The 18248-nt window shown below is 39.7% G+C and overlaps 1 protein-coding gene across 3 annotated transcripts in view; it reads left to right on the top strand.

The window, feature by feature from the left end:
- GADL1 (glutamate decarboxylase like 1) overlaps positions 1-18248 on the top strand; it is an 82352-nt gene that overhangs the window by 20153 nt on the left and 43951 nt on the right. For 2 of the 3 annotated variants that reach the window (XM_009288630.2, XM_009288629.2), the window contains exons 10-13: positions 161-242; positions 7405-7604; positions 11899-11950; positions 15062-15151. In XM_009288630.2, coding sequence (XP_009286905.1) covers positions 161-242; positions 7405-7604; positions 11899-11950; positions 15062-15151 — 424 coding nt within the window. The remainder of the gene's footprint in view (positions 1-160; positions 243-7404; positions 7605-11898; positions 11951-15061; positions 15152-18248) is intronic. The other variant, XM_009288631.2, reaches the window with a different exon arrangement.

Genomic DNA, 18248 nt, shown 5'->3' with positions numbered 1-18248 from the left:
GGGGGGGGGGGGGGGGGGGGGGGGATGGCTGTGTGTGTGTGGGGGGAAATGGGAAATCTGATTTGTCTGCTTAGATTGTGTTTGGCCATTTTTGATTCTCTAGTACCCATGATTATACGTGCAATTTCCACCTCCCTTTCTCCATTTATAAATTTCGCAGGGCTGATTCTGTCGCCTGGAATCCCCATAAAATGCTGTTGGCAGGAATCCAGTGCTGTGCTCTTCTGGTGAAAGATAACTCTGTAAGTCCTCTTGTCTTTATTTTTTTTTTTTTTTAATGTGGTAGGCTGTCATTGCTGTAATATGGAAGTGGAAATAATTAGAAAACAACTGCAAGTCAGTTTTACTACACTGCAGTGCAAAGGCTGAATGATATTAATTCAAAATTAATAAAGGATGAATAAGAGAGCAGGGTCAAACTGATCCAAGTCAGTGTACTCACCAGTGGTCAAACTTTGCAGCTGGTGCCCTTGCTAGTTAACTTCTGTACATGATTTGCATTCAGAATTGAGTATTTTGTCACCTGGGTCTGCAGCACTTAAACACCGAGCTCATCAAAGTCCTCAGAATAGCTGTCATCCATTGGGACTGCAGCAGTACAGCATCTCTGTTTGAAGTAGGCAGAGCTCCTCTTCGCATCCCCTTACATGGGTGTACCAGAGTGGGAAAGGAGAGGGATAAGGAGTCAGAGCACGTGCAGGTAAAGGTGCTGAGCCTTCTTTCCTCACTCTGCTAGTTCTTACTCATCACCAGGGTGATTTAGGCTTTCTAAAAGCTATGACTAATTAAAAGATCTAGCAAGCAAACAACAGAGCTCTGATCTTTGTGGAATTCTTCTATCTTAATAAAGAAACCAGTAAGAGGTTAATTATTTCAAGCCCCATACCAAACTCAGCCCTGCTAAAACTTATGTCCATTCTCTACCATCAGGGTTGAGTTTTAGCTTATACTTCATAGGTTAAGAATGACTGAACATCATGAGGATATGGAGGCCCTGAGGTTTGCATCACTGTTGTGGCCATGGTTTGTAAATCATTTTTATAAATCTCTGTCAAAACAACTGATAGTTTCTATTCAGCTGCTAGTGGTTAGCTGTCCATGTAATTGGTTACTAACTCCTGGTAGTAAGAACTGATGAGAACCAAAAAGCATAGATGCTAATCAGCGCTCTCTTGGAGCTGATTGTTCCAAGTCAGGGGTGAGACATGGCAGGACAGCAAGGAGAAGTGTGCCTCCTCATTTCTTTAGACTAGAGTCTGTGGGATTAAAGAGGATTAGACTCCAGGACTACCTGTCCATCACTTTATCTTTATTCCAGGATGAAAAACAAGCAGAATGAAGTTATTGACTAAGATTAATGTGGTGTCTTAATTGCAGGCCTTGGGAAGAATTCAGTGCTATATTTTTAACTAATTGGGCCCAGTACATAGATATAGCCTCAGGTAATGATTAGACTACTTGGGCTGCATAGTGGAAATTTCTCAGGAAAAAAGAGGAAGGAAATGGAGAGGAACGAAATATTCTAGCTGCCCTGGCATTTAGAGTTACTTTACAAACACTGTTCCAACTTCAGGGCTCTGGCAACCTTTCTGTATTCTCTTTCCATGGAGTGTAACGTCTGATAGAGCAATCCTATTCCGTTTCCAAATCACAGCTAGGCGATGTTGCGCTGGAAATACTTGTAGAGCTGAATCCTAGGCTGTTGAGGGGTGAAAACACAAGTATTACTGATCATATAGCGAAATCCTGTTGTACAGTGAGACACGTTCTGGCAAGTAGAAGACTTCTCTGCATGGGGAGGAGAGAGCATTTTACTTTGTGTTTAATTCCTGGAAAATTGGCACTTACATGTTTTGTGTATGTGCCAGTGCAGTCTTTATATGCAAACAGAAGCACATACAAATTTGAGTATTTTCTTCTCAGTTTTTTTTAAAGTGTTAGAATATAAATCTTAAAGAAAAAAAGATCAAATGCATATTTAAGACACTTTGGCAGAAGGGCCTTGCTTCACTTTGATCCTCTCCATACCAGATCTGGACCAGGCAGCTGGACCCAGTTTCCCATTAAAAATGCTATTTTCACACCAGTAAGGTATGGAAGAGTACGTGTATCGGTTCCTCACTATGGAGCTTGTTCCACTGCTCCTAAATGACATAAATACCTATGGCTGCAGATGAAGCATACATTTTTATGTGAACATAATTCCTTCATGCTGTGGTTAGGATGCTTCAGTGGGAGCTGGATGCTGAGATGAGAACTGGAAGTTTGGCACACATTGCTCTGCTAGTGAATGTTCAAGGGACCTCAGGTAGTTTCTGAAGTGGTGAATTCTGCAAGAAATCAGAGCAGCAAAATGTTAAGCATAGATGTTAAGTCCCATTTATGAGTCAAGCCCTAGCTCCCTTTGGAGGTCTGATTAAGGAAGTTTTGTTAGCCTGTCTTCCCATTTGCTTTGAGGTCCATTTGGAAACTGTGGACTACCGCAGGATTAGGGTTAGGTGATTATAAGTGTACAAATAATCCCTTCAGTTTTCCTCTATTTTGTTTGTTTGTTTGTTCCCCCCCCCCCCAGTATAGATTGTTTGACAAGCCCCAGCTTTGTATTTTACTTTATGCATAAAAAGATAATCTTTAGAAAGAATTGCCACATTTCTGATGTAGTGGTAACACCCTGATTTTCCATTAGCAAAAGTAATAGTGACCAGTTTTGTTTGGTTTGGGTTTTTTTGCCACATAGTATCAATAAAGCTATGTGGTTTAGCAGTGTTAATAGGCTTAAGACATTGCAGCTAGATAATTAGAATGAAACATTGTATTTAAATATTGTCCTATACAAACAGACAAAAAAAAAAAAAAAAACCTGCCATGAAATGCTGATAAAAGAGTATCTTCCAGCCTTAGTGAAACAAAATTGGAATGATTTCCAAAGAAGGAAGAGATAGAAAAGAGAAATATGTGTTTGGCTTGATTAGAAGGGAGAAGCATTTTCACCAAAGGGAGAGAGAGATTGGTTAATCCTCTGTAAAAGCTCAGATCAATGATAGTAGTTCTTTGGTGCTTAAAGCACTCAAGAAATGCACAGCTATCCCTTTTTCACTGCCATACCCTGAGTAACTTTCATCACGTTTGTAAAAAGATAGACTTACTTGGAAAACACTTGTATTGCTGTGGCGTGAATTGCAGTGTCTGTTTAAACACAAAGCTAGATGGACCCATATTCTCTAAACATTAGTGAGTCAACTTTGTACTTATATGGTCTTAAAATGCTATGAATCAGTCTTGGGTTGTACATACTCCCTTAAGACCACAGAGCTACTCCAATTTGTCCTTGCTATAATCCATATAAACATGAATATTATCACCATATAAATAGAGAACTAATTTATCACCAATGCCAAAGTTCTGTCACTCGGTAGAGTGTAGCACTAGGTTAGGTAATTAGCAATCAATTGTAGGTAATGAGCAGAATTTTCACTTATTAGTTAAAAATAAAGTCTTAAATGTAGCTAATGAAATCCCAGTTTAGCACAGAATAGAACTGATTGAGGTGATCATGGTAGCCATTTACAGTGTAATCTCTTCCTCATCATTAGCAGTATCACAAAGATATCTACTTCCCTGATTCCTTTCCAGGGCAGCTGCAGGAAATACTCTATTCCCATTGCTTTCTGCTTGGGGTTAGTACAACTGAGAGCTCTTTCTCACCTCTTGAAGTGAATTACAGGGGTGGCCTTTTGCACTGCACTGCTTTTGAGAATTTTCAAGTATGCCATTTAAAAGGTTGTCCTTATTGCTTCACATGAGGCAAATCAGGAAGGTGTTTGTCTTGGGGAAAAAGATGTTTTGTTAATGAAATTGAAATTCACTTTTAACTAGCTATGGAAAGAGATCAGAAGGCTTGCTGTAGATAAGTGTGTTCAATGAGAAAAATACGTTGAATTATGAAACTGGGGCTCATATATTGATTTCAGTATCAATAATTATTCATTTATTTGCCATTAATTAGAACATACTGCAACTATCCATAGACTTCATCAAAACTAGAGGCTATTTGAAAGTTCATAGTGGACTGGGGCCTCCATGAAAATAGTATTTCCATTTTTCTAAACTTTAACAGACCCAGTATAAGGCAGAGTGCTACCATTAGTCTCTGTACAAAGGGTAAAAAGATAAAAGATGCTGAAGAAAGAATCTCAAACTTGTCAAATGGGGCAGTTCTAATGAAATTTTTGCAATTCTTCTGAACAGATGGAGCAGCTCAGTTACTGTGTGGAGAAACATTTGGGTCTTCTTGGGACTGAGAATGTTGAGTTACAAAGCCTACTTTTTTCCTTTTATTTTTCTTCTGCTTTTCCATCATTTCACGAGGAAAACTGAGATGACATTTTGTCTTCAGCATGTTTAAGTCTATTACTTTTGAGACAGCAGCAATCAAGGAGTAACTGCTTTCTTGAGCATAAAATTTATCTTGGATTTTTTGCCTCTTCTGTTGTCCTCCCTGCCCAAACTCTATTCTGCAACGTTCCCTTTCCCTTCCTTTCTCTTTCTCCTCCACCTTGCTTCTTGCATTGGTCTGGCATATTTCTTTCTTTCTCAAAGCATGATTTTTGTTTCTTCTCCTTTCTGCTCTAGTGATATGCTGGAGGATGTCACTGTACTTGCCTCTGGAGATTGACAGTAGGCAATATCTTCAGCAGGATTTCTTGAGTGTGTTTGTATTATTAGTAAGATAAGCAGATGGAAAAGGATCATCAAGCCAGCACGTCTTGTCAGCTGTGGATGCACCAGGAGAGTAGGACAGTACCCGCTTTTTTTTTTTTAAATGAAATATGTTCCCAGGAATTTGAGTTCACTCAGAGATACTGAACTATTTGTTCTTGCTGCATTTTCACTCTAGAGCATTTCTTTTTGAACTATGAAACTCTGCAGCTGTACTGTGATCTTAAGTGAACTTTTCAGACTTTCTGTAATATTACCAACTGAGTTTAGGTTTCTTGTGACAAACAAAAGTAGTTATTTCTCAGATGACAGGTGTGAGGGGAACTAATATCCTGTGATGTCCTCTATCGTGTAGCTGTATTACATTCTGATAAGGCAGAAGATAGTCCCACATTGATCAACCCTGCTATACACTCACTGCAGAAACACCGTGCAAAATTTTAAAGTCAGTAAGAGACAAAGCAATTAACTTACATTTGTGGATGTTGCTGGTTTGTGTTTTTTTTTTGTTTTTTTTTTTTTTTTGTTTTTTTTTTAAATACCATGTCTGGTAAACTTGTATTTCCCCTGAAAATCAAGGTATGGAGATCTAAATGAATAGGGCACAATGGCTTGACCAACAGACTCCTGTTCCTGTTGTGCAGCTGCTAGCCAGAGAACACAAAGCTGTAGAAAAACTGTAAAGGATGGATGCTTCAGTGCTTGACTTTTCTTCAGTTTCTAATGTCATCTTCTTGCCTTTCTTTTTCTGAGAATGTTGGAAAGTAGGTGTGAGAATCTTATATACTGAAAAAAATTGTGCCTGGCATTGGCTTTCTAGCTACGGCTACTGTGTGCTGCAGTAGCACGTTATCACTCTGACTGCAGAGGGAGAGCAGCCGCTGCCCCTTTTTTTCCCAAGCTTTCACATAAACTGTCTTTTCGCAAGGCTGAACGTGCTGGTGCTGTGGCTAAAGAGTTCAGGCTGAATTTGCTGTCCTTTTTGCAAACCAGCAATATTACAATGGGATTCTCAAACCCCTACAGAAGTTGTGGAGAAACCTTTGGTGGTGTTCTCCTTTTGTGCTCTACGAATAGGTGCGCAGGTTGGTTTTTTTTTTGTTTTGTTTTTAGTATTGATGGAGGGTATTGAAAAGGCTAGGAGAGAGGGAGACTTATTCTGTGTGTGCCAGTGGATTATTTCTCCTTTGGATTTCTTTGTCTTGACCTTTTTTCTCTGTTTTATTGCCAGTTCCAAAGTTATCAGTAGTGTATTGTAATGTAGATCAAGAATTGTACCTCTGCTATGGGAATATGACACTTTGATTAAGAGTGATGTCAGACACTGTCTGCCATTTTAAAATCAAACTTGCAGCATATGCAGAGAAAAGGATGAGATGTGAAATGCTTTCTCAGTTGGTTCAAATTGAAGAGTGATGTTGAATTGGAAAATGAATTGTGCTCTTTGAGATACTGTTTAGCAACTTCTGTCGTGCTGTTTGCGTCTCTTCTGCATGGAAGACTTCTGGTTCAACTGTCACTTAAATACATGTTTGCAGTTCTGAATCAGATGCTGTAGCCGTGTTTTTAACCTCATCTGAATTTCTATTCTGGTATTATCTTATAGATTGTGGTTTATTTTTCTTACCCACTTTTAATATCACTGACAAATCTACAACCTTTTCTGTCTCCTGGACTCCTTGTAGAGCCACCCTTATCTCTGTTCTTGTAACCTGCTTTCTGCCAGCCCTTCTCTCTACTTCATAGTATTACAGAGTATGCTTTGATATTTCATTCTTCAGCCAATGGACAGTCCTATGCCTCTTCTCTTCCCCTGCACCTTTAAACCTATAACAGCCTCTGTGCTTTCTATTTCACAGCTTTGTTCTTTGCTGGAACTTGCCGTGTTACTCCTTTATCTTTGTCTGTTTTCTGCTGCTCATCTCTGCCTAGGCAGCCTCTCAGAAGTTGGAGGCTGGAGATTGCTGAAAAAGAATTTCATTAACAAACCCTAATTAGGGTATTCTAAAGTACCTTTTCTGAGGTTTATTTTCAAATGTTAAAATTGTCTGAACTGTGAAAAGAGACAAAAAATGGGGTTGCACTAATCTCCTCATCGTGTTTCCACTCAAACAGTCAGATAGCCTATGCTAAATCCTCAGTGGCTTTATTTTCTGGTAAGGGCTAAACATTTATTTCTTTGGGCTAAAATCTTCCCTACCTGCAACTAACTGTGCCGTATATAAAGTTCTTTGTTTGGCAAAGGAGGAATAGATTGAGCCATTTGTGAACATGTAGAAAGCTCCTCAGAGGCTGTTCTTCCAATCTGTAGACTGGAGCAGTGGACATAGGCTTCTTCTCCTCCTCCCTCTTTCCCACCCATGTATGTCTTTGGGCAACTGTTTCTGTGGTACCCACTCCCATGGTTTCTTGAGAACTGAGTCAGAATTCCTCTTCAACCTGCAACTCTTCAGTGACATTATGAAGAAAATAATAATAATAAAAAAGTTTCCTTGCTGACTTCACTGGGTTCAGGTTCATTCAGGGTTCTTAGACCACACCGTAAGCTTTGGATAGTTTCCTGCACATCCAATTCCGTTTTACTAAGCAGTTGGTACAGACAGGAAAAAAAGACTTTGGCTTGTGAAGATAAAAAGGTTTGAAAATGCTTATCAGCAATCTAAGTCTCTGTTGTGTTTCTAATAGGGCCTCCTGAAGAAGTGTTACTCTGCCAAGGCCGCATACCTGTTCCAGCAGGACAAGTTCTACGATGTCAGCTATGACACTGGTGACAAGTCCATTCAGTGCAGCAGGCGTCCAGATGCGTTCAAATTCTGGCTGATGTGGAAAGCATTGGGAACCGCAGGCCTCGAGGAGAGAGTAAACAGGGCACTGGCTTTGGCTAGGTACTGCCTCACAATTTTGAGTATGTCTAGTCTGTTTAATTGACTGAAGTGTTGACGCTGCTGATACTCCGTATCCTGGAACAGACCACATTATTACTTTTTTTTTCCCCCTCTCCTTTTTTTTGTGTGTAATAGGAAGAACTAATAGCAGTAATAATTAGTGTTACTACATTTGCTACATATTTAATAGTAATTATTACTTTTAGCAATAAGCATAGGTGTTGTTAAACATTGAAGTCCAAATTAGACTACCAATCTACATCATTTAACATTTATGTTATCTGAACCAGACATAGGACAGGTTTTAACAATACACCCTCTTCTAACTCATAACTGTGTGTTCTGGTGTTAATGTAAAAGCAGCCCTACGTGAGCTGTGTCTAGCAAGAAGTGAATTAGCCATTCTTCTGTTCCCTTCATTCCTTGTGACTGGGGAAACGCAGAAAGCCGATGATGTGGGGAAATTCTGAGATACTGCTTGTTTTTTCTCTACAAGTTTGCTAAAGTTCTTAATGCTTACAGTATGTTCTGTTAGGGACTGAAGCACCTTTTTATTGCGATCTTCTCCTCGCCCGCCCTGTGCAATTTTACTAAAGTTTTGGTCTTGCAGAACTGAGTTTTACAAGTGAATTCTGCAAAATTCATGCTAGAAGGTGTTTCTAAAGTGATGGTGATGTCTCAGTTTCTGGGGACCCGTACACAGGTTGTTTTGTCTTCTGATAGAAGAAATAATATTGAAATAAGATAATGGCCCATTAAAAACAATTCACTTGAAGTATCATATTTGTTCAGAATTTATACAAGATAAACCACAATGAAATCTTCACCAATTCCTGGGCTAGCTGCACACTACCCTAAGTCAAATCATTAATATTGAAAAACAGTCACCCATATCATATTGCCATTTTATTTTTGATATGAACTACCAAGTTGAAAAGAATCAAATGTTTACTCCAGTGAAAATTAAAGGAATAGTCTCACTTTAATGAAGTCACTTAAAGAAAAGGTAAAAATACCCATGACCTAAACCCAGAGTGGATTAGAAAGGAACAAAAAGAAAGAAGCAAAACCAGAAAAGCCCAAATGAGCTGTGGCTTTTTTCTCTATTTTATTTCTTTAAAGCCATTCATTGTTTGGCTGGTTAAGTGTTCCTTAATGCCTTCTGGTTAAATTGCACCTTGGTTTTGTTCCGAAGCATTGTACTGTTTTGTGTCTGTACAGAGTAAGTAATTCATTCTACTATCAGTGGGAGAATTCAGCCTTATCAAGGTCACTGGCCAAGGTCGTTTGACTGAGTGTAGTGATTAATGACCTTTCTGGGATCGATATTTCTTTGAAGGTTAGGATTCAGCTGGTAGCGCTTCTAAGGAGTGACTGGGTTGTCTTTTTTTTTTTTTTTTTCCCCTCTTTAAGAAGAAATTTAATTCTTAGTCACTATCTGATGAAGTATATTCTTTACAGTAGTTGCATTGCAATCTTGAGTTTACATGGACACTTTGCAGCTGAGACATCAGGTTTACTGGGCACTATGCCAGGTTTCCTACCTACTCAACAGCTGTGCAGCCTTTCTCCTGATTTATTACAGTAGGTTTTCCTTTGATGTGGCAAAGATAGTATTTCAGCGTTCCTGAACACAGACCTGGATTAATTCTGGAACTAGTCCACTGACTACAGAACTTAAGAGCAAGATTACCTTTTTTCCCTATATGGCCAGGCAGAGTTGCAAAGGTTTTAGGGTAATTGCAGGCATGTATTTCTGTTGCATCAAACTCTGCTTATTGGCTATTCCATTAATTTCTTCTTGTTCTGGGTATGAAGCAAGTTTTCAGTGTATTAGATATCCCAGGAACATTGTGATGCTACCTATTTGGAAAGGCTTATTTTTGAAATACCTACAGTAGAGCATCCTGCTGTTCACTTCAGAAAATTTGTTGCTGGTTTTTTTTTCCCCCGATTATTTTTGATGCAGGGATGTTGCTTTATGAAGTACACTAAAAAGAAAATAGAAGTAAACTACTTTTAGAATACAACTATAACCACCTCTGCATTTTATGCTTCAGCATCTTTGCAGTTTTTCTGCCTGATTCCTCTTCTGACACCCACTCTTAGCAGACATATGTCTACTTTCACTGCAGATCTCCACCCGTCATTTTCTGCAAGGCTTAATCATAGCAAATATCACTTCTCTGTGCACTCTAGTCTTCACTGAGACTCAAGCCCTTCTGATGTTCTACAACCGTGAAACAATAATAAAACTCCACTGTCAACTGTGGAAAGATGCACAGAGTAAATTGCTCCACTGCCATCAAATGGTCCTGGCAAGATAAATCACGGGTGATGGATTTTCTAATGGCTGCCTTCTTAGGTTATTGGCAATATAGTTAAGAACATGACTAAGTGTTGTGAGCTTGACTGACATCAGATATCCTATGTCAGATGGTGGTATTAAAAAAAAGGCAGTTGTGGTAAGAGGGAAGGGTATTAAGCATTGTAAAATAGCTCTAACAATTCAAGACCTCAAAAAAAAAAAAGTGATTATACATAGGCTTCTTTTTCATGATTTATTAAAAAAAAAAAAATTGAGGGTCACTGTCTTGTGAATAGCCTGCTGATTTTGCTGAATGTTGGTTTTATGGCACAGACAAGTATCTTCTAATAAAAACAAGCTCAGTGCTTTTGTCCTGTTACATAAGACAATTTCCCTACAGAAGCAGGTTCCTCCCAACACACTCACATGATATCTAGCCTCCTACTTACCTTTCAGCATGCCTCTCTTTCAACCTAAAGAGTAGTGTGGGCATTAACAACCAGGTAACAAACAAATGCATGCAGTAAGATATAAATGGTCATGGCAAAAAAGACCCAGAACCTCAGCTTGTTATAGTGAGAGGAAACATCTCAACAGTGCACGGTGTGGCACAACTCAGAGCTGCGTGTCATGGGAACTGGCACTCTACCACAGCAATCGTTTTGCAGGGATGTGTGCTGAGAGGTAATTAGTCACGTGCACAATACTTGTTAATGATAAACAGCGTGACAACTCCCCATGCTCTGTTTTGAAAAATGTATGCCATCTAGGGTATTGTTTACTGCCTCCCTAGACAACCTGTTTCTGCAGCACGTCTGCCGAATAGCAGGTGTTGTAGATACAATTTCAGGCATGTGGATAGGACCGAGGGGGGGTATTTTGACCATATTTTTCTTCCTCAAGTAGTGGATAAAAAAATTATTTGTGTGATGACCAGTAATGCAGCCGCAGGCAGGAAAATACCAAATAAATGCAACAAAAGAGCAGATTTGTACACAATCAGTAGTTTAACTGTCTCAGTTTTATTACTGTTAGACAGCAAAATCTTCATGTAGAAGACTAAAATTCTGTTGAAATGGAAAAGCTGTGTGAATTTGAAGTGATTTTTTTTTTTTTGAGTTTTCCTTGGGAATGCTTTGAGGGGGGAGAATAAAGAGAGAAGTCCCAGCTATGTCAAAGTGTCCTCTGCTTCAGAATTCTTGTGTGATGTGTGCCATGGCAAAGTTGAGGTCACGTTTTAAAAAATTTCTATAAATTGAAGCTGTTTGGATCCAAAGTTTTGATTCAAACCCATCTTCCCATTGAAGGCTTCTGTTTTTCATACTGACAGATGAAAGAGAAAAGAAATGCTTATTTCAATGCATTGTTAGTGTAGGATGCCTGGGGATTATTGTGCATCAGCGGTGGCTCACTGAAGGGAAATGTGCACTGTTGTGTACAGTGTGGAACAAGGACAGTACTGGGAAAATTGCTGGGTTTGAAGTATGTGGAAACTTTTAAATTCTGGGCTAAACTAAGAGGTCCCGGTGACAATAGTAGTGCAAGAGATGTCAGGGTGACCATGAAATAACATGGCAGCACAGCATCAGCACTTGAGAGAAAGAGTTGGAGGCGTTAATTTGTAGAGAGCAACATCAATGGAAATTTGCATTGGGAAAGTTCACAGCCTGATGCAAATAGGATCAATTTGTGCCATGTTGCTCCGCTGAAAATCTGTGCCCGAGGACAGAATTTGGCCTCTCCTCAGTGCTCCTTGGCTGGCTGTAGCCTTCATTTGTTTCCAGGAACTGATAGCTACTGCATTTTCACAGCAGGTAGAAATGAGGTTTAACTCTGTGGTTTCTTTGGGGGGGGGGGGAAAAAAAGAAAAAAAAAAAAAAAAAGGAGAGGGAAAAAAAAAGTGTATACATGTTCAAGACCTTTTTTGTTGTTGTCTGTTTGTATTGTTTTGTTCTGTGCGTTAAAACCCTGCCTTTTTAATTACAGATATCTAGTGGAGGAAATTAAGAAAAGAGAGGGATTCCAGCTTCTTTTGGAGGTAAGTGATAATGGAACTGAACTGTTGTTGTTGTTAGGGGGTGTCTGTTGTTTGATTTTGTTCTTTTTAGCCAATTGCCAATTTGTATTTGAAATATATCATTTAATAAGTTTATGTATTGGAGATACTCATATATAATTGAACACGCATAACATGCTCTGTATTCCCTACCATCACTTCACCTATTTTCCTAGCTCCTGGGCCTGTATTGCCTCAGGGGGTACAGATGGAGCACTTTTCTGTGAAAGTGAAGAGTCTGGCTGCAAAAAAGCAGTGCTTGCTAGACTTACGGATAAGACTGTGTGTTGGATGGAAGAATATTTTGATCCTAAAAATGGACTTTTCATCATTAAAGTCTGTGGTTTTTTCCTTAATTCTGTTTCTACGTCCATCTTGCTAAAAACTATCCAAAAGTTGTGTTTTTCACCCATCTTTGCTAAACCTGTCAGCTTATTACCTGTTGATGATCTTGCTTAGGGGACAGTGAGTAAAGGGGGCAGAGCTAAAGCGCTGTTTTTTCCACCTATCCTCAGCTCTTTGATTAACAAGGCTAATATCTGGGGATGTTGCAAAGGCCTGTCATTTTTAGAAAAACCTTCTGCATTGTTGGAAGTGTATGTGTGTGAAAGACAGCTGGATATGTAGTGTGGGGAGGAAGAGAGCACATCGAGGAGGAAGGGAAAGGGAGTAAGTGCCACACATGGAGACTGACAACACATAATGATGCAGGTTTGGTTTACACTTGCTGATACCATGAGCATTCCAGGTTAGGCTAGAAGAAATACGAAATGTAAAAAATATTTTATACTATTCATACAATATAAACTTTCCCTTTAACTTTGAAAACTGCTAATTTGAAAGTGCATACTGGGAAACTTTACATGGAGTGAAGAATTCTGGGCCAGCAACACCTGATGGGGTTACTGAAGTGGCAAGTCTGTTAAAAAGCTCTCCATTATTGTAGAGCTTAGCAGAGAGCCCAGATCCACGGTAGATGTGAAAGCTGTCAGTGAGAGCAGAGACTACTGTTTAGTTCCTGCAGGAACAGGACACCTGGATTAAAAGTGGGATTGGAGGGAGTGCTATAGTACGGGCTATGAGAAGGAGGTTGAGCAAGGGTTAAGAAGAGGTTTTCAGGAGTGCAGGAGGACAAGTAGGGAGAATTCAAAGAAAGACTGCTGGGAGGCAGCTAGGCCCGGTTATGCGAGCCCTTTCTGAAAGGAAGTCGGACTCTAGACAAGAAGCTCGGGAAGATGATCCTCTGATCATCACATGCAGTGAGGAAAGTCCTGTAACGAGAACCACTCCACAGCCTGGAAATGCCATTCGCATTTGAGTCATCTTGAACTCTTCTGTGGTATAATTGCTTACCTGCGTGGATAAGAGCTGTGACAAGATAACCAGAAATAGAGTGAAGCATGGCTGGGGGTAGTTAAGTTTTTCTAGGATGAATGGTATTTTCAGAGGGCGATGATATTTTTGATGTGTGAAAGGAAACTGAGATAATCAAGAAGGCAATATAGGCAATGGCAATATGGTAATATATGCCATCTGTCTACTCCTGCCATCTGATTTTAAACAGTTTAAAAATAAACCCTGTAACAGCAAGCCAGTGCTTGCGCTCATGAGGAAGTCGCTGCCTTTTCAGGGTCTGTGTTTGTGTGTGCTCAAGGCATGGTCTTTGGGGAGAGAAATGGGACTTTAAGAGATGAGCTTTATTTCATTCAGTGGCAGCAGGTGGCAGGTTTGCAGCTCCGTTCCTGCTGGCAATGATATTCTTCTTGATGATTAAATTGTATTTAATGCATTCTTTGAAGTGAGGCGGAAAGTGATATGAGCAGTTCCCAGTGCCCTTTCATGAAAGAACGTGTCTCAGCTGGTGGGCTCTCCTCGTTCAGGAGACTGCCTAGGATTGTAATAGCAGCCGCGTTCACAGTGGGGCAAAGAGATGGTGTGACCCAGCTACGAAGCTCCCTTTTAACTTCTTTTTTTTTTTTTTTTTTTCTTTCAACCAGTACTAATGAGGATGGTGTGTGAGAGGGGAGAGGGGTGTGTGAGTTTATAATCCATATTATAATCTAGACCCCAGTTAAATACTGTGTTGCAAATAATGTAGATCAAGATTGACTGAGTGGTTTTATGGGTAGTGTTGGACGGCATTAGAAGGCACATCTATTCCTTGTGCTATTACTACCTGTACAGGTTTAAAAAAGAAAAAATGTTCCAAATTAGCAGGAAGTGTAGAGACACCCTGGACTGGTCTGCTGGGAACATTTTCTCAACCATATATGAAACAGAAACCCCATAAGCACAAAATGCTTTATTTTATAATACATGCTGGACAGCCATTCTTGGCGGGAGCCTTGCAGCTAACTCTCTGCTGAGTTTAAAGGCAAAATTTCTCTGGAGAGAAGCAGAGATGTGGAGTCTCAGTCTTTGCTCAGAAGGCCTGCTTAGATATTGGATAAGACATATCCAGGATATGGCACATACCCTGCAAGGGGTCCTGAGATTCTTATAAAATGTGGAAATTGAGAAAGCCAGCATTAACTCCAGCACTGTGTAGTGTGCTGTATGATATAAGATATAAAAGGAGATTGGCATTGTTCAGTAGAAAAATGACTAGGTGTGCAAGTGTTAAATGGTGAAAAAAAAATTGAGTTTGTGTTTTGTGTAAAATGCATCACTGGAAATTTCTATTTAAAAAAACACTAAAAAGAAAATGTATTCTTCTCTTTAAAGTTGCTTCAATTTTGAAATCTGTAAGTTACCTCTCTATGCCTCTCTTACACTCTTTTCCTTGCCAAAGTTTTTAGTGAGCAAAGCAGAGTTAAATATGTATATAGGAAGAAGAAATGAAAAAGAAACCCCAACAGGTTTCCTTTTTCCGGCAGCAGGAAGAGAAGTGGATGATATGAAAACTATTTCTAGTTTCAAAAAAGGGAAACAACAGGTGAGTTGGAGAAGGAAATTTTAATGAAAAGGGTATAAACTCAAAGGTGGTTTTTTTTTTCCCCACAAAAAATAAAGCAGAACTTTTTGACAAGCTATAGTATGTATTCCTGTTCCATTTTTTACATCTCATAAGCAAGCACTTCTTCTCTTGTTTAGCCAGAGTATGCAAACGTTTGCTTCTGGTACATTCCACCAAGCTTAAGAAAAATGGAGGACGGACCTGAATTTTGGCAGAAGCTACACCAGGTGAGTGTCACACGAACAGTGTAGCTTACTGATTTATCTGTGTGCCAGATAAGAATGTGAAATAACCCTTGGCTTTGCTCACCATTAACCTATCAGTAGAATGGGGATTTAATCCTTAAATAGATGCTGGTAGGATTTAAGTTTGTTCGCTGTTTAGACAAAGCTAATTTTTTTCATAATGTAAGAGATGCAGGCATTTACAAGTATTGAGCTTACTATCAAAGCTGTTAGCAGCTGGCAGAACTGAGAGAAGAGGAACAGTGTTGTCCGCATCTCTTGTCTAGGCAGAGCATTCATTACCTGTTTCAGACACTTAACGCTGTCCTTGGAACTTGTCTTGCATTATCTATGATAATCTATGATAATGCAAGTGAGGAAGTGCTTAAGAATACATTTCTGATGTTAAACAACCCATAAATGACAACAGGAATACAATGGGAAAAACTTCATTGGTGAGTGTTTTGGTAACTCTTTGCCATCCTGGTAGAAAATCATGAGCATCTTGAAAAAAGCAGCAGTAAAATTTTGAAGTTACTAGTGGGGAATCAGTAGTTAAGACTTAATTAAGAAGCCAATAGACACTGTGGTATTATGTTTTACTGAATAAGCTACTCTGTGAGGAATTGAATTTAATTCCATTGTTTGCTCCTCTCTGTAGCAGCTTTGGTGTTCTGCATTTATTTTTTTTCCTAGAATTTGCCACTAGAAATCTAAACTAGAACATAGATGTGTATACCATATGCATGCTTGCATATGGTATACATACTATATATATATAAGCATACTTCCTATAATGTCTGCTCTCCTTTCAGCAGCTTTCCTTTCACAGGAATTGCTTTCAGTTTACGTTGGATGCTGGTGTCTTCAGGGGTGAGGTCTTCCTTAACCCTGTCTGTATTGTTTTGGAAAGTATATTTAACTTTTGCAGTACAAAGCCACGCATAGCCACAGTGCGGATATGGGGGCTTTGCATTTACCATGCTTTCACAAAGCATGGATGGGTTATGATCCTTGCGTATGGGGCTTCCCTTCCTCTCATTAGAGTGGAAGGCCTATATATATATATTAAAAAAATATATATGTATCGTGTGTGTATGTGTGTGTATACACACAGAGCTGTGTAACAGCTCCTCTACCCATGGAGGAGTGAGGATTTGGAAAGAAGCAATGGGAAGGCATAGAAGAAATAATGCTGCAACTACCACCTTTTGATTTATATATCTAGGGAGGGGACTGAGAAGGGAAGGGATGAAGCACAACAAATGGCTTTGAGCACGTATATTGCGAGTGGCTTTTTGAGTGTAACTTACTGGTTCTTTGCTCTGATGCTCTATGGTGCTTCCAGTCAAGGTGGGGAATAGATGCCTGGCTTTATTTTATGTACTGATATAGATAGACTGACCCTGGAAATGCAGATTTCCTAGACAGTGTTTTGTGGGAGAGGACTTGGAGGGAAAGGAGCTTGTGTGCAGTTTCTCCCAAGAACTGAGCACCGCTGCAGATCTCAACCACTCTTTTAATGGGCAAGGTGGCATTTTCTTGATTCTTATGCCTCCTCTGATGAAGCACTAAGAAAACCAAAATCCTATTTTCCTCCTCCCCACATAAGCCCAAAAGAAAATCTACCACAAAACAGACCAAAGCTCCTTAGCAAAGCAAGGCACTGAATGGCACAACTTTCTCTCCCAAGGGACGGGGAGAGGAAACAACAAATGATGATTGTTAGTTGCATTGCTTTAGGCACTGCTGGGAAGTTCTTAACATTACAGAAATGAGCCTGTTACACAACTAAAACATGTTATTTCACCTCCCTGATTCTCTACAGGGACAGGTCTGGGGTTACTTTCCTTTTTGGATGCTGAGGGCCAGTTTGGGGCACAACGTGTATCAGTGAGCAGATGAGATGACAGTGCTGGGTCACAAAAAATAAGGCTGACTTGGCTTTTCCAGCTAATGTCAGTTTGTTCTAACGTTGCTGATGCAAACAGCATAGTCATTATATTAGTATTACATTAATCAGTACAAATATATGGCTGGGCAAGAAGGAATGCACCCTGATCAGCAAGGTGTAAGTGATAAAAAGATGAAGACTAGAGAGGTTGTAGCACTATGCCATCGACAGGCAGATGGGGATGCGTACAGTTTCTTGACTGCATGTGCTTCCTGAATATTCCCATCGTTTCACTAAAATGAGCATTAAAATGTTTTAATTCACAATTTGTCTTTGCACACAACATTTTAACATCACAGTTATTCTGTTTATCCAGAAATCAATCTTCCTTTTTGTTGACCTGCGTATCTGACAATAATTAAGGAAATGTATGTCTTAAAAATGCCTTGAGCAAGTAATTGATTTTATTCAACTGCTTGTTCGGCAATATTGTTCAGAATAACATGCTGTCTTCTAAGGTTAGTTGTGTAAGTTTTAGTGCTGGTGAAAGTTGATAAGCAAACAGCTCTGATCTCAAGTCCTCAGCTTCGTGAAGAATTTGCATAATCCTATGCAAAATAACCCTGAAGGTTTTCTGCTGTACTGGCTCTTCTCCAGCTTCCATGGCCCACTTTGTGTGGAAATGTGTCAGGGCTGACTGGATCGCAGCGTGATACCTGATTCTGATGTCAGTCTTCTAGCCGTCCTACATAAACCGTGTCTCTCGGAAGCTTTTTTTTTTTGTGGTACGCTGTTTTTGTTTTAAATTTTGGGGCCTTGGACTTCAGGTATAAAACTTGCCCTCTTCAGAGTCTCCAACATGCAAAACAGAAAGGTCATAGGAACGAGTGGCCTGAAGGATTTGGAACTAACTGGTCATTTGAGTCATCACCTGAACACTTTAGGGAATGAGAAACAATATGGTGCTGGGGAAGTAAAGAACAGCATAAATGGTACATTACTCCATTACCCAGTGAAACTGGGAATTCTGTGCACATCCACAGTCTTACAACACTTTCATCTTTTGGGATTACAGCAGGATTTGGCTGTGTAGTGAAACTGGTTCTATATACGGTACAGCAAGGCTTTGGATGCAGTTGGGTGGTCCAAGATAGTCCATGCCCTGAACATTTTGCAGTACACTGAGTGCATAAGAGACAGCATAAC

Source organism: Aptenodytes forsteri, unplaced genomic scaffold (genome assembly GCF_000699145.1).
Source record: "Aptenodytes forsteri isolate BGI_AS27 unplaced genomic scaffold, ASM69914v1 Scaffold9, whole genome shotgun sequence".
In the NCBI taxonomy this organism is placed as follows: domain Eukaryota; kingdom Metazoa; phylum Chordata; class Aves; order Sphenisciformes; family Spheniscidae; genus Aptenodytes; species Aptenodytes forsteri.
This window is presented reverse-complemented; position numbering and strand designations above follow the sequence as displayed.